We start from the raw sequence: 13,006 nt of genomic DNA, 5'->3' as shown, positions 1-13,006 counted from the left end.
CACAAACAACACATGACCTTCCAACGCCGTGTTTTAGGGTGCCAGGAGACGTTTGCTGGTCAGGTGTAGGTGGGGTTTGACTGCATGGCAGCCTAACTAGATGCCATACGTGGGTGTCTAAGTCCCATCAGGGACCACTCACAGTCCCTAACAGACACCCACAGTTAGCTCCATGCTCTCCAACGATCCATGGCTGACATCGCTGGAGTCCTGACTCAGAGACAAGAACAACTGTCTAGTCCGAGTGGCTTCAGCGATGTGATCCGGCACTTGGGACACATTCGGAGGAACATGGAGAACATGGAGCAAATGCAAGCTGAAAGAATGGCTGCCATGGCTGCCGACAGCTGGGATCTTCCATGCCCTGCAGACCCTCATCGTGGCATTGCTGCCACAAGGCCTGGCGCGGATGAATGCTGCTGCTACTACTCCATCCACATCTCTGCCCCCTGTAGTGTCAGTGCCTCACAGTGCGGCAGACAATCCACCTCCGGCCCCTGATTTGCCACTGCCACACAGTGCGGCAGACATTCCACCTCCGGCCCCTGATGTGTCAGTGCCACACAGTGCTGCAGACAAAACCCCACCACCCACATGTGAGGCACATGGGATATCAGAGGACGAAGATGAGGATGATTCTGCCTTAGTGGTAAGAAGGAAGAGGTAGCATTCATCTCTGCCATATGGCCTGTTTCTGCTTGGTTCTGCCCTCTGCATCATCACCTTCCACTGTCCCCCATACACTCTGCGACACTCAACTTGGACCTCGACATGGACTGCCATATTCTGTTTGGTTACCAATGATACAGCAATCAGACTGCAGACTGAACTCTTCCTCTTCCGATGACCTTGTCATTCACTAAAGGACTCTGGCTGGCCCTCCACGGGGCAACAATGTAAAGTGGGATGTGCATGGCCCTGTACTGCTCCAGCTTCAACACTCCACTGAATGTGAATAAAACATTCAAATTCACACAGATGCGTCATGTCTATGATCATTCAAGTATGAAAGTACGGATGAATGTAGGGTCAGTGATTCCCCCTTATGTCCATGTTGCTCATGTTGTAGGACTTGAGTCACAGGGTTAAACATTGCCGATTGTGGCCCGGTTGGCGCCGACACTACAACACAGACACACGCATATGTTACTTCCTTGTCCAGCCCAGAACTGAACCACGCCCAGAGCCCCGGGCTCATTGTTCACACCCCTACGCTGGACTGGTGTGTCGGAGGTGACATGATGGCACACCACGAGACTCAATCATAAAGGGTCCATGACTTGTGGCGCACTGGGTTAGTGCCGCCCAATGCGCTGCAGCCAGCATGGGCCTACCGCCACGGGACGATGACTTACGTTGCACAGAGTTGGTGGCACCTGATGCACTGCAGCCGGCATGGGCCTACTGCCATGGGACGATGACTTGCATGCACAGAGTTTGTGGCACCCGATGTACTGCGACCGGCACGGGACTCACGCCACGTGGCGACTTGCGGTGCACTGAGTTAGTGGCACCAGAGCTGAGCGGGTGTGCAGCCTGTGATGATGCGTAGGCCTCGATAAGCCGTCCTGCCAATCAGGATTCTAATTGAATTAATAGCCCTGCAGGACCGCAGTGTACGCCGAAGGCAGCAGTCAGCACACACATGACTCCGCGGTGCGGTGCACCAGGGTGCACTGGGGGCCTGTGGCACGGAATCCAGCGATCAGCTGAGCAGGTTGCACCGGCACGTGGTGGGATCTCTTGGAGACACGCTGGTGGCGGCAGGTGAGCATTGAGGCCTGGGTGCGCAGGGGCAGGCAGTCATCTCTGAGCAGCAGACGGGTCTGGGGACCAGAGCTGGGGTGCAGCAGGAGCACAGGATCGTGCAGGCACCACCAGTCACGGCGGTGGCCTCGTGGCTGGGTGGGGGGCGCCACCCTGGCAGAGACGACCCTGCATGCGATGACTAGATGTGCGCGGGTTGGCTTGTGACGTAGCCACATCGTCTCCAGTGTAAATGTGGCCTTTGAAGGTGGTCGGCCACGTGTGTGTAGGCCTATGGACAGGATATGGCGGATACAGAGACACAAGCAGTAGTAACTTTGGTGCCCATCCCGGGACTGAACCACGCCCAGGGCGATTCATTCACAGCATACGCCAGCCCACTCCGCTAACGCATACAGGGGGGATGACATAGCTACATGTCAAAGGTCTTTCCCACTGCCTACGGTAACATGGTTGCGTCCACTGTCCTCAACACTAAAAAACACCAGCAGTATATGTCCACATGGACATGTCTGTGCTCTGCATACTGAAGTCTGTCCAGCACATCATCGCCACAATTGGCATTGTATACATTCTTATTCATGGGACACTTGCCTCCTTCACACAGACTTGGTTCCCACCTCTCCCCACATTCTGCTATTGTGTGGCAGAGGTGCCATGCCATGGATGGTTTGTCTACATGGCTGGCCACGGTTACCACAGTTACTCGTGTTGTCATGTCTGGTAGTTGGGCATGTTGATTGGCATGTTGTATGTGCTTTTGTAACGTTTGAATTACCACAGTTGTGAGTTGTTAGATTGTGGAGTTGAGTTGTGTGGTGTGTTCACTTGGTACTTACCCACGAGCAGTGCATTTCCATAGGTACCCTCCTCAATGCGCTTGTTGGTGATGGACTTGCGGAAGATTTAGGAATCATGCACACTGCCTGGGAAGTTTGCTATGATATTGGTGAACATGCCTGGCTGGTCCACTTTTGCGTGCACATTGATGGAATGCATGTGGTTTCTGTTGCGGTGATTGTGTGCAGTGTCGGCAGGGGGCACAAGTAGTACATGTGTGCAGTCAATTCCCCGACACGTGCAGGATGCCAGCTATGGCCTAGTTCCCTTGCTTGGTCTCCAGCTGTTCCTGGGCAGTTTGGGGAAAGTGAAGGTGCAGGGGTATCAAGCTGATGCAAACCATGATGCTTACAGGTATGATAAATCCTGCATAATAAGACCTTAACAGAAGTTTGCGTGGTCGTAACCTTCCTTTTCTTTCGAAGTTTATGACCACACAAACTTCTTTTGGAATATGGAATTGTATTGGGGAGTTCCCGCAGCATTTGCAGTTAATTGAATCAACACGTTGCCCTGATGAAGTTCCCCGTTGGAAATGGAACACGTTGGCTGAGCTTTTCATATTGTTGATTTATGTTTTTGTAATAAAGAACTGTTTTTACACTACTGTTGATTACTGGACTTCATGACTTGGCGCACCCCCATTTCAGTGACTACAATCTTGGATCTGGAGCACAGAGGCGTCAAGCAAAGGCAGGCGTTGGGGTTGGTTGCGCAGGAACACTCTGAATTGGAACTGGCGTGTGGTGCGGATACAGGGCCCGGCGTTAATTTGGTAGGCATGCATCCAAGAATTGTGTGGGGAAGTTTGATAGGACTGGCTGTGAGTCTTCTCCGATTCTGGCCGTTGTTGGTTGGAAGGTCCCAGAGGCCAACAGGTGTAGCACAGCCAGCAGCTTTGTCTGCGGAGGGATGTTGGTTCTCCGCTGTGTTGGTACCGTCGGCCTGTGGGCAATGTGGATCAGGATGCGGAGGATGGTTGTCCTTTTGAGCCTGTAGTGGGCAATGGCATCCTCTTGCATTGAGTCTCAGAGGCTGGTGCGTTTTAGGAACGTCCGCTGTCTTGTTCTGTGCTGTCTAGGTGGTAGTCCGGGGGGGGGGGTCAGGTGGGGGGGGAGTGGTCGGAGGGGCCTGGGAGTGGTGGTGGTGGGTGTTGTGGCCCTCTTGGGTCTCCGAGCTGCATGATCAGTAGCTCCATGACATGTGTTTTGGTCTTCAGATGTGGATCTGGGCTGGGCTCCCTTTCATACTGCAGGTTGTTGTCCTGCTTAACACTAGTCAAAGGCAGGTGTTAAATCCCTGCTGCTAATGTGCCTTATCACCTGTTTTTGGATCGCTTCGCAGATCTAGCTGGTCGTTAAGAATATCGCGAAGTGGTGTTTTGTGTGTTTTTGCATGGGAACGCCTACTTTGCTTATCATTAGCATTAGTTCTCGCACCCATCCGTGGCGATGTTTTTTGTGGCAGCTTTCGCTGGAAAACAGGTGATATCGGCAGTTTGCACAAGCTTGAGAATAGGGCGAAAAATGTATCACCACTTCAGCGGCGCTAAAGTGCCAAGAAATCGGCGATAGGTCCTAGAGAATATGCCCCTAAGAGTACCATGTACCTAAATATCCATCTTGGAACGTAGGTAAAAGTGCTATTTAATGCAGGTCAAGTTCTCCCAGCAACTTTCCTTTCCATGGCATGGAATACATACTTCTAAACCTGTGAAGCCACTGAATCTTTTCAAGTTTACTATCAATAATTTCTTCTACAGAAAACATGCACATCACTGGTACAGTACTTCTGTTGATCAATAATATGCTTATTATGCATTAGAATATGTAACCAGCAACAAATATTTTATCTAACAGCCAGAATGCCCAAATACATGAAAGATTGCTGTACAAATGCAGATGTTACAGTCTGTCTTAAAGCAAAACTTTCCACATTTTCAAAATCCATCACACATACATACAGAGACAATGAATCATACATGTGTAAATACGTGTATAGGAACTGTTACCTAAGGCGAAGGAGACTACAATGTGTAGGATTCACATGTCATCCATACTGGTAGGTACTTTTAAAGACTGCTTGGTCTGGAGAAGCACAAATTCTGGATTCCAGATATAACACAGTGATTAGGGTTGGCTTTAATAAGAATTTATTTCTACCCAAACAAACCTTTCTTAGCAACATCAGGACAGGAAGAATAGGGGAAAAACTTAACTTTCTGACCTGTACCATGCAGCATGCATGCAGGTCTTAGATGGCAGTTCATAGCTCTCTGTGCTGGATTACAAATGTAACTTATGATTTGCACAGCAACAACAGAATCTCTGTGACAAAAGCAGTCTCCCACTGAGCTAACCATATAAAATATTGCTCTTTGATATGCATGCTACATGTTCTTTGCAGCAGGCATATTACACCACTGGGCTACCATAGATAAGTGAAAACTGCCACTAGACATAACTTCCATCTCTCTCCAGCAGGTACATTAATAAATCACCAGAGTTAACTTGACACTTTTATTATTGCTTAAAAACTGCTGGATATAAAATGAACTTTGCAGTGTTTTTAAAAGTGCTGCACTGCTACAAAATCGCCCCCGCTCACAAAACCTACCCCACACTCTTCCAGTCTCTCAAGGAAACACCAGCCTGTCGCTCGAAGTCTGGTACGAACATTCCGGCCTTGGTGGTGTTCAAAACAGATTAAGTCTTGATGTCCAGTCCACTAGCACTGACCAGCATCCACATGCTGTGGGTACACGGATGCAGTGTTTGACATAAAACAATAGCAATCAATGTGTTATTCACATTACCTAAATGACAGCTAGACCGCTTGAAGGGTTAAACCTGAAATGTGTCTTTAACAATCATTTCTGAGGTTTTGCAGGGCATTTCAAAATCGTGTTTCAGCTCCAAAAACAGATAATATTATCTTACTTTACTTGTTACTTCTGTTAGAGGTTTAACCAGGGCCTGCAGCTCACCACCACAAGGGTAATCGGAGAGCCGAGAGTCTAGTCGAGTCATTGTGACGACTCAGTCCCACTCTCACACGACCTCATCTGCCCTGTGGCCAGCCCGAGGTCCGACGACTCAGTCAGAGAGTGACAATTAAGTGAAGCAAGTCACTCATGGCCCGGTCCTGAGCTTGCCTTGATTCTAGTAAGTCACTCTAGAGTCTTGACACCCAGCACCCATGAAGCAGGCATGAGTCCTACTCGACTTCAACGCCGTTCCGCGTCACCGCTGCTTTTTCTGCTGTGTGTGTGTGTGTGTGGGGGGGGGGGGGCAATCATTTTTACCGTCATCATTGGTAGCGCTTTTGCGTCTCACCAGATTTAGAGCCCTGGGACCCGGTCAACAATCCCAAATGCGGTGGTACACATAACTTAACAGGCATCACCTTCTCAGTTAGGGCAATGTGCAGCTGGTGAACGCTTGCACTTACACATGCATGTGCTGCAGCACATGTAGTTAGTCACTGTCCAATCATGCAGCGCCATTCTGCAGGCGCTTTGTGCTCATTCGCTCAACTTCCTGGCCCAGGCCCGCAGCAGATGCATACAGCATATCAAATCAAGGACTGCGCCGGCCGGCCCAGGCCCGGGGTCACCATAACAACAAATGAGATGAGTTCTTGCCCCCACCCAGGCCCAGCTTACAGGCCATCATGAGGTGTCTGCAAGCAGAGCTGCAGCACAGCAGTGCGATCAAGTGCTGCTCAAACTGAGGCTGATTTTATGCCACCAGAGCCCTTGCCAAGGCTGACACACAGCCAGGGGTCGCAAGCAAGGTGTCAGGGGTCGCAAAGTTTGGCTTAGGGGTCACTGTGGAGACCCCTAGTGACCCCAATTGACGTCCATTACACCAAGCTCCTTTTGATAACTTACTGAGCCTTCTAACTCAATTAGGAGAGCTAATACCAACAACAAATGTAAAATGATGTGATTCTTCAAACACTCAATAAATGTGTTTAACATATATAAAACTTTAAATTGCCACATAGTCAGAGCCGAGCGGCAGTGCACAGGGCTGTTTTTAAGTGCCTCCTGATCCCTACAGTATGTCGGGATCTCTATATGTGTGACTCATGCATTAGTGAGGTGATGTGTGTCAGCTGGCAATAAATGTGGAGAGGAGTTGGCCTAACGGCTAGGGCGCTCGACCTCCTATCTGGGGAACTGGGTTCGAGTCTCGGTAATGACTGTGATTGGGGGCAAATCACTTAATCTCCCCGTGCCTAACAAAGAACGAATGTGTGTCCTAATGTAACATAACTGGTGCAACGTAAAGCGCTCTGATACCTGATTGGATTCGGGTCAAGTTCGCGCTATATAAAACTCTGGGGGAAAAAATGTGGTAGTTTAACTCTTAATGCATGGAACTTGTCAGGGCTGGCAACTTAAGAGATAGTATAACTTTTTTAATTATTCTTCGACTAAAAAATTTTAGGCAACCAGGAGAATGTGAGCCATGTCTTGCAGTGCTTTCACGCAACTCGAACAATTAAAAAAGAGGACATGTTAACTGCCAAATAATAGGAAAAGATAGAGCAAAAGAGATGACGATAAGAAAGAGAGTAAATGAGTGAGAAATAAAGAGAAAAGGAGTGGGAGACAGAGACAGAAAGAGAGAGAGAGAATACAGCAAATGGCATAATTACTTAAAGAGGCGGGCTAGCAATTCGTACATTTTACAAAGTAAATTACGTTTGTGTCCATCATCAGGGCTAAATCTTTCCTCATTGTATAACCATTCTGGAGGCAAATAAAATCTTACTTGTGTGCAGTGCTATCATACAGCCAACCATCCGATGGAAAGTTATGTTTTTATCTAGTTGTCTTCTCAACATTCGTCTACAGCACTAAAATAAAACACATACAGAATTACATTTTTTGGGGGTGATTTTTTGATGTAAACAAAGCCGTTTCTTACAATATTTATTCAGGGCTGCTGCAAGAGAACTTTAAAGAACTGTTCTAAGAAGCGGGGCTAGGTGAATGGATCAATACATGCAGACTGGAACTGTGTGATTAACAGATTACTACATAGTCCCTTCTTTTACATAGAAAACTAATTGAACTCAGCAAGCAACAAGAAATGTAATAACAGTTTATGTGCTATACTATCCTAGATGAAGATGAGGGTTTATTCAACATAATCTTTACATCTGGAATCAATGCTGACCTTTTCTGATCCTAGCTGGTACTACCAGAAACCTTTGTGCTCCTTGAAATATCCACACCTCAGACTTGTTCCCGCCATAATGCGCCTGCTCCTATTCTTCTGTCTCTTCTATCTGCCAATAACATTGAGGTGGTAAGGGTAAGTATTAGGGCCACTGCTAAACCCAGTGAGATGTCAAATGTGTTATTAACTACATCTAAACAAATGTTCACTTTCAGAAAGTTCCTCTTGAAATACTATTAAGTTGGACAGGTAATACAAATACCACTGAGAAGGACTGTGACACTTAACCAGGGTGGGTAGTGATGATTATCCAGATCTGTTCGGGTCTAGTATTAAAAACCAAGGGCCTATTCACAAAGGGCCTCTGCACTAGTGGAGGAGCCCCACAGTCACGGCGGGGGTACCACACTCGTGGTGGGATCTCTGCAATTGGTAACTGCACTACTGAGCTCCCGCCACGAGTGCGGGACCCCCACCACGACTGTGGGGCCTCCACGAGATCGAAGGTGATTTGGGATTTGCCCCTTGTTGAATGTCTCCTTATAACTCAGCAGTGTTCAATATAAACTTTAAAAAGCCAGCATCACACCATTACTGAAGACGACATTTTTGGATGCCGAAGATTCACTCAACTGTAGATCTATCAAATGATTGCCTATATCAGAAGAATTATAGATAATGTTTACACCACTCAGATGTGTGAGTACCTTGAAGACCCGATGTGTCTTGCTGAGGCTCAATCTGCTTTCTCTCCAGTACACAGACTGATCTTGGGATCTAGATATTAATCCATAGGATTGCTGTAATTGGCTGCCTGGTCATTATAGTGCCCTTAGACCTCTGTGAGGACTTCAACAACATCGATTTATCACCATAGATTAAGGTCTTCCAGTATGTTAATTAATGGAAGTGGGGGAGAAATGGTTAGACGAGCGGAGTTATCCTGATTTCACTTATTCTTAATAGATAACACCGTTAGTGGTTACTTCGTGGCCAAATCCAAAGAAGTAAGTTGCGGGGTGCTGCAAGACTTACTCATATCACCCACATTATTTAATGAGGCGTTGGTGTGCCGTTTTAGTTGTATGTAGACAATTCTAATTGAAGAGGAAAGTATAACCAGTACGAAAGTTACATCCAAATTGGTGCCGGATGAACTCCAGTTGCCATATTCTAAATCGAGCCAACATGAAAATGTCTTTTTTTTGTTTCCCTCAGTTGTAGGCTTCCTCAAGGGCTCTATCCCCAAGTGACTGAGCCATTAACTTGAGCCAAGGGATGCAGTAAGACAATTGGGGTGAATTTGGATAGGGAATTGTCGGTGAAAGAGCAAATGGGAGAGGTTGTGTGTACCCTCTTATTCCAACAGTCCTCAGTACAGAAAATGATTTACTGGTTCCCTCTTCAAAACCTTCTCTTTGTGAATGGAGCCAGAGTAAATTCCAGGTTGGATTTTAGCAGAAGCCTTTAGGCTGGTATCCCACGCCTATCTCATCAATAAATACAACTGTCTCAAAATGCAGGGCTTAGGGTAACGCAAAGCCTTTGCAAGTATGATTACATTTCCCAGAGCATTGAGCTTCAAACAGATCAGATTTAAAATCCTCTGATGTTCCATACTTTATACATTTCTTATAGCGTCCACTCCTCACGGTAAAACCCCGAGCCAGCGCAGGTGGGAAGCGCAACTGGGAAAGACCTGGTCTACCAGAGACAGGGAGCACCTCTGTGATTGAGCACGAACATTCGTAACTGATGTCCTTTTCAGAGAAACGCAATATAAAGTGGTGCACGATGCCAAAAAATTGAAAATGGAGCCAAACTGAGACTGACCACTGTTGGAGAAGGTATGGCACCTTCGGGACCTTGCTACACCTTTTGTGGTACTGCCCCAAGCTGGCGAGGGTCTGGGATGAAGTCCCAGAGGACGGTATAGTCCTTTTGCCACCCAAGTTACAAGGGACCCAGTGTTGGGACATAAGGTCCTCTGGATGGTAAGGGATGTGCACCCCTGCCCTGAGTGCCCAACTGTACTGTTGACTAGATCCCTAATGCTGTTTTTTTTTTGTCATAGGTGAACACAGATCATGCATGTGCACCATGACATGACATAGGCTCATCTCACTTATTGTGCTCTCGTTGGACTGAGTGGGGCACCTAAGCGCTACTCTCATAGTGGTGGAAGGCTACCTCCTTCACCAGGAGCTAAGCATCACAACCGCGGTGGAAGCAGTATTCTGTTTAGGGATCCATAGTAGTGAACAGCACCTTTTTACCCTGTGTCACTGGAGTGAGGCCTACAAGCTCACTCACCTTTTTAAAAATCCTGCTGCTGTGTGCTTACCTCACCATTGGCCTACATTAGGTAGATGTGAAGTACTGCAAAGCACAGGGTTAGTGACTATGCATTAGTTGTATGTGTACCTGAGAAGGGTGCAGTACAAGGATGGAGCAGCACTCTGCAGTACGTGTGGTTAGTACATGTACTGGGTGTATGCATGGTCACTCCCATGAATTATGTTGTGGACAATCAACTTCGGAGTTGTGTTTGCTGTGACAGACCTCTTTCATGAAGGAAGATGAAGAGAAGTGCCCACTTCAAAAGATGCAAAAATTCAACATAAAATTTCAACTTCCCAGACCCTAAATTGCATTTGGTGTCTGCAAAAAGGTCTATAAGAAGGGGAGGTAGAGTACCCAAAAATGTGTCCTGTGCGAAGCAGCCAGATGGACTGTGTGAGACTTCTGCCTGTTACCAGGAATAGGGAAAAAGGCCTGTTAGTCACTCTGCTAAGTGAGGGGACATCACCCAGGACACCAAGATCACCTACCCTGGAGCTTGGAGCACCATTGCCTGCCTATTTGCCAGTGCCCTGTGAGGGAGAGCAGAGTGTTGGGTGTAGTGAGGTCTGGTGGGGAGCCCTGCACAAGGATTCCCTGAGTGAGATGTGAGGCTGTGCACTGATCGGGGTATTGCCTATGTGCAGTATCGGCTCTGCGACCCTTGTATGCCAGGAGTGGGCTGTGTTGTTCTGAACCATATTAAAAACACTGGGTGGGAAGCACAAGCGGCACCACTGTGCCACAATGATCCCACTTGCCAGAGGGGGTCACCGGTGAACTGAGTTTGGGCCAGGTGTGCAGGACCTGTGACTGCAGAGATCAGTGAACCCATATGTCAGTAGGGGCCACAGTAGTGAATGTGATCGCTTAAAGAGAGTTTGCCCTGGCAACCTTGTATGCCAAGAGGGGCTGCCGGTACCACTAAGGCCTGAAATTCAAACCATCGCCGAAGCCGAAGGAGAACTGCTGTAACTGGTGGGTCAAGCCACCATGCCGTGATCTGCACCTGACAAAGTCCACAAGGTTCACTAAGACGAGCCGTGTTCATTGTGAGTGGCCTGACTTCACAATACAGCATCTGGACTTGGGTGCACCTGAGGAGAGGGAACTTGCTGCACCACTGAACACTGCCATACTACCGGCGCGTGTATGACTGAAACTGGACCTGTGGGCCCCAGGGACTGGCTGCTAATGGTGCTGCTGCACCATAGACACTTTTGACTAAGTTCCTAAAAGGTCAGAAGGGGCAACTGCTGAGTATGGCCTAATATTTTATAATCGCTGACTCGGCCACCAGTGATTGGAAAATAACCCTGAACGCCTGACAAATACTAGAGCCAAAGCCACTTGAGGGATTGTGCTATTGCACTCAAAAATGTCACATCTCTTTGTAGAATTAGAAACAAAATACTACTTTTTCTTATAAAGCATTGATTTATTGTTCGTACTGCTTTCGTTTGACTGCTTGAGCACAGCTACCACTGAGAGTCATACTTGGGCCAGATGAGCAGGATCCATAGTAGGTCAGGCCATAGGACATCAGTAGTAAAATGTCTCAACCTCCACAGCTGGGCACAGCAGCCTCTACGTGCCCTGTGGCGCTCTGAAAGGGGTTCCGACACTCACCGGTGGTGTTTCAGAGTCAGTCGTACACTCCCTGGACTCTATTTGGGCCTACATGTACCAAACAACTCACTATGGTCCTGGTGGCCGAAATTCAGGTCCTGGTCACCAGCTGGGGAGGAACTAAAGTGCCAGACATTACCTGGTGGCACAAAAATCTGAGGGACATACTTGTCTTTTAAGAAAAAACTCTGGAGATCACTAATATCCCCTAGAGCTTATGAAATCAGCTAGCGGCCATTTATCAGACTTTTGACCCACAAATTTAAGGAACTATTGTGTCCCAGATACTTGCGGGCTGTCCGCTTGATACCGGTTTAGCTCTCTAAAATCCTGTTGACTCAACCATCATTACCAAGCTCCAAGATCCATTCCCAGCACTCCTGCTAGAAGGGTGATGGAGAACTGACTTGCCACAGATACTCCTAATGTATGACCTATTCAAAATCAAAGGGGAGGGAGGTTTCGGGCGCTGGTTTTTACTGAATGATCACTATTTAAACCTGTACCTTTGAGCTTTTTGAGCTCCTCATCGGCCGGGTGGTTGTAAATGATGGTATGTGTAAGATATTGAATAAACACAGTTGTCACTAAACTCCTATGCAAGGTGGACAAATTCAATCCTCAGAAATGGCCATGTTATAGTAGTTAGAAATTCTATGCTTAGATTGTCCTTAAAACCTTTTACACATTGGATGTGTGCTGTACGGTGCAGCACACATGAAAACGATTCTCGTTGTTAATGATTAAAACCTAAGTGAGGAAGAGCATAAACTCCACTGCGCACATGACCATCATTTTATCACATAATATGTGCCAATCACTTTACCGCATAATACATGTAAAAAATGTTGCAATGGAACATATACTGAATCGGACGCGGACACTAGGGAATCTCGACTTCCCTGAAGGCCCTCTGTCTCTTTTGTTCCCCTCTCCTGACTTGCGACCCCCCACGCGCATCGCGCGGTCCTGCCGAGCCCAACCTGACAGCCAATGACCCTCCTGCTCTGCCGCAGACCGATCTCCACCCCCCCCCCTCTTCACTCCCCCTCTCCCCCGTTTGAGTTTATGACCTTAACCCTAGCACATACTCTTGCTATGCATACACGGGATGGATAAGGACTATGATGCTGCATACCAGGCTCGCCAACTCTATGCGCTGCCATATGTGTAGCTGTGAGCTATACTGGGTTATCCTTGCCGCGCTGCGGCCCGCACTCTGAGCGCGTTGCTGGCGT

At 47.7% G+C, this 13,006-nt stretch overlaps 1 protein-coding gene across 4 annotated transcripts in view; it reads right to left on the bottom strand.

The window, feature by feature from the left end:
* NOX3 (NADPH oxidase 3) overlaps window positions 1-13,006 on the bottom strand; it is a 777,582-nt gene that overhangs the window by 513,742 nt on the left and 250,834 nt on the right. For all 4 annotated transcript variants that reach the window (XM_085611433.1, XM_085611430.1, XM_085611432.1 and 1 more), the window contains one exon: window positions 7,389-7,473. In XM_085611433.1, coding sequence (XP_085467559.1) covers window positions 7,389-7,473 — 85 coding nt within the window. The remainder of the gene's footprint in view (window positions 1-7,388; window positions 7,474-13,006) is intronic.

This window comes from Triturus cristatus, chromosome 6, assembly GCF_964204655.1.
Source record: "Triturus cristatus chromosome 6, aTriCri1.1, whole genome shotgun sequence".
Classification (NCBI taxonomy): domain Eukaryota; kingdom Metazoa; phylum Chordata; class Amphibia; order Caudata; family Salamandridae; genus Triturus; species Triturus cristatus.
The sequence above is the reverse complement of the archived record's forward strand: the minus strand, read 5'-3'. Positions and strand labels throughout refer to the sequence as shown.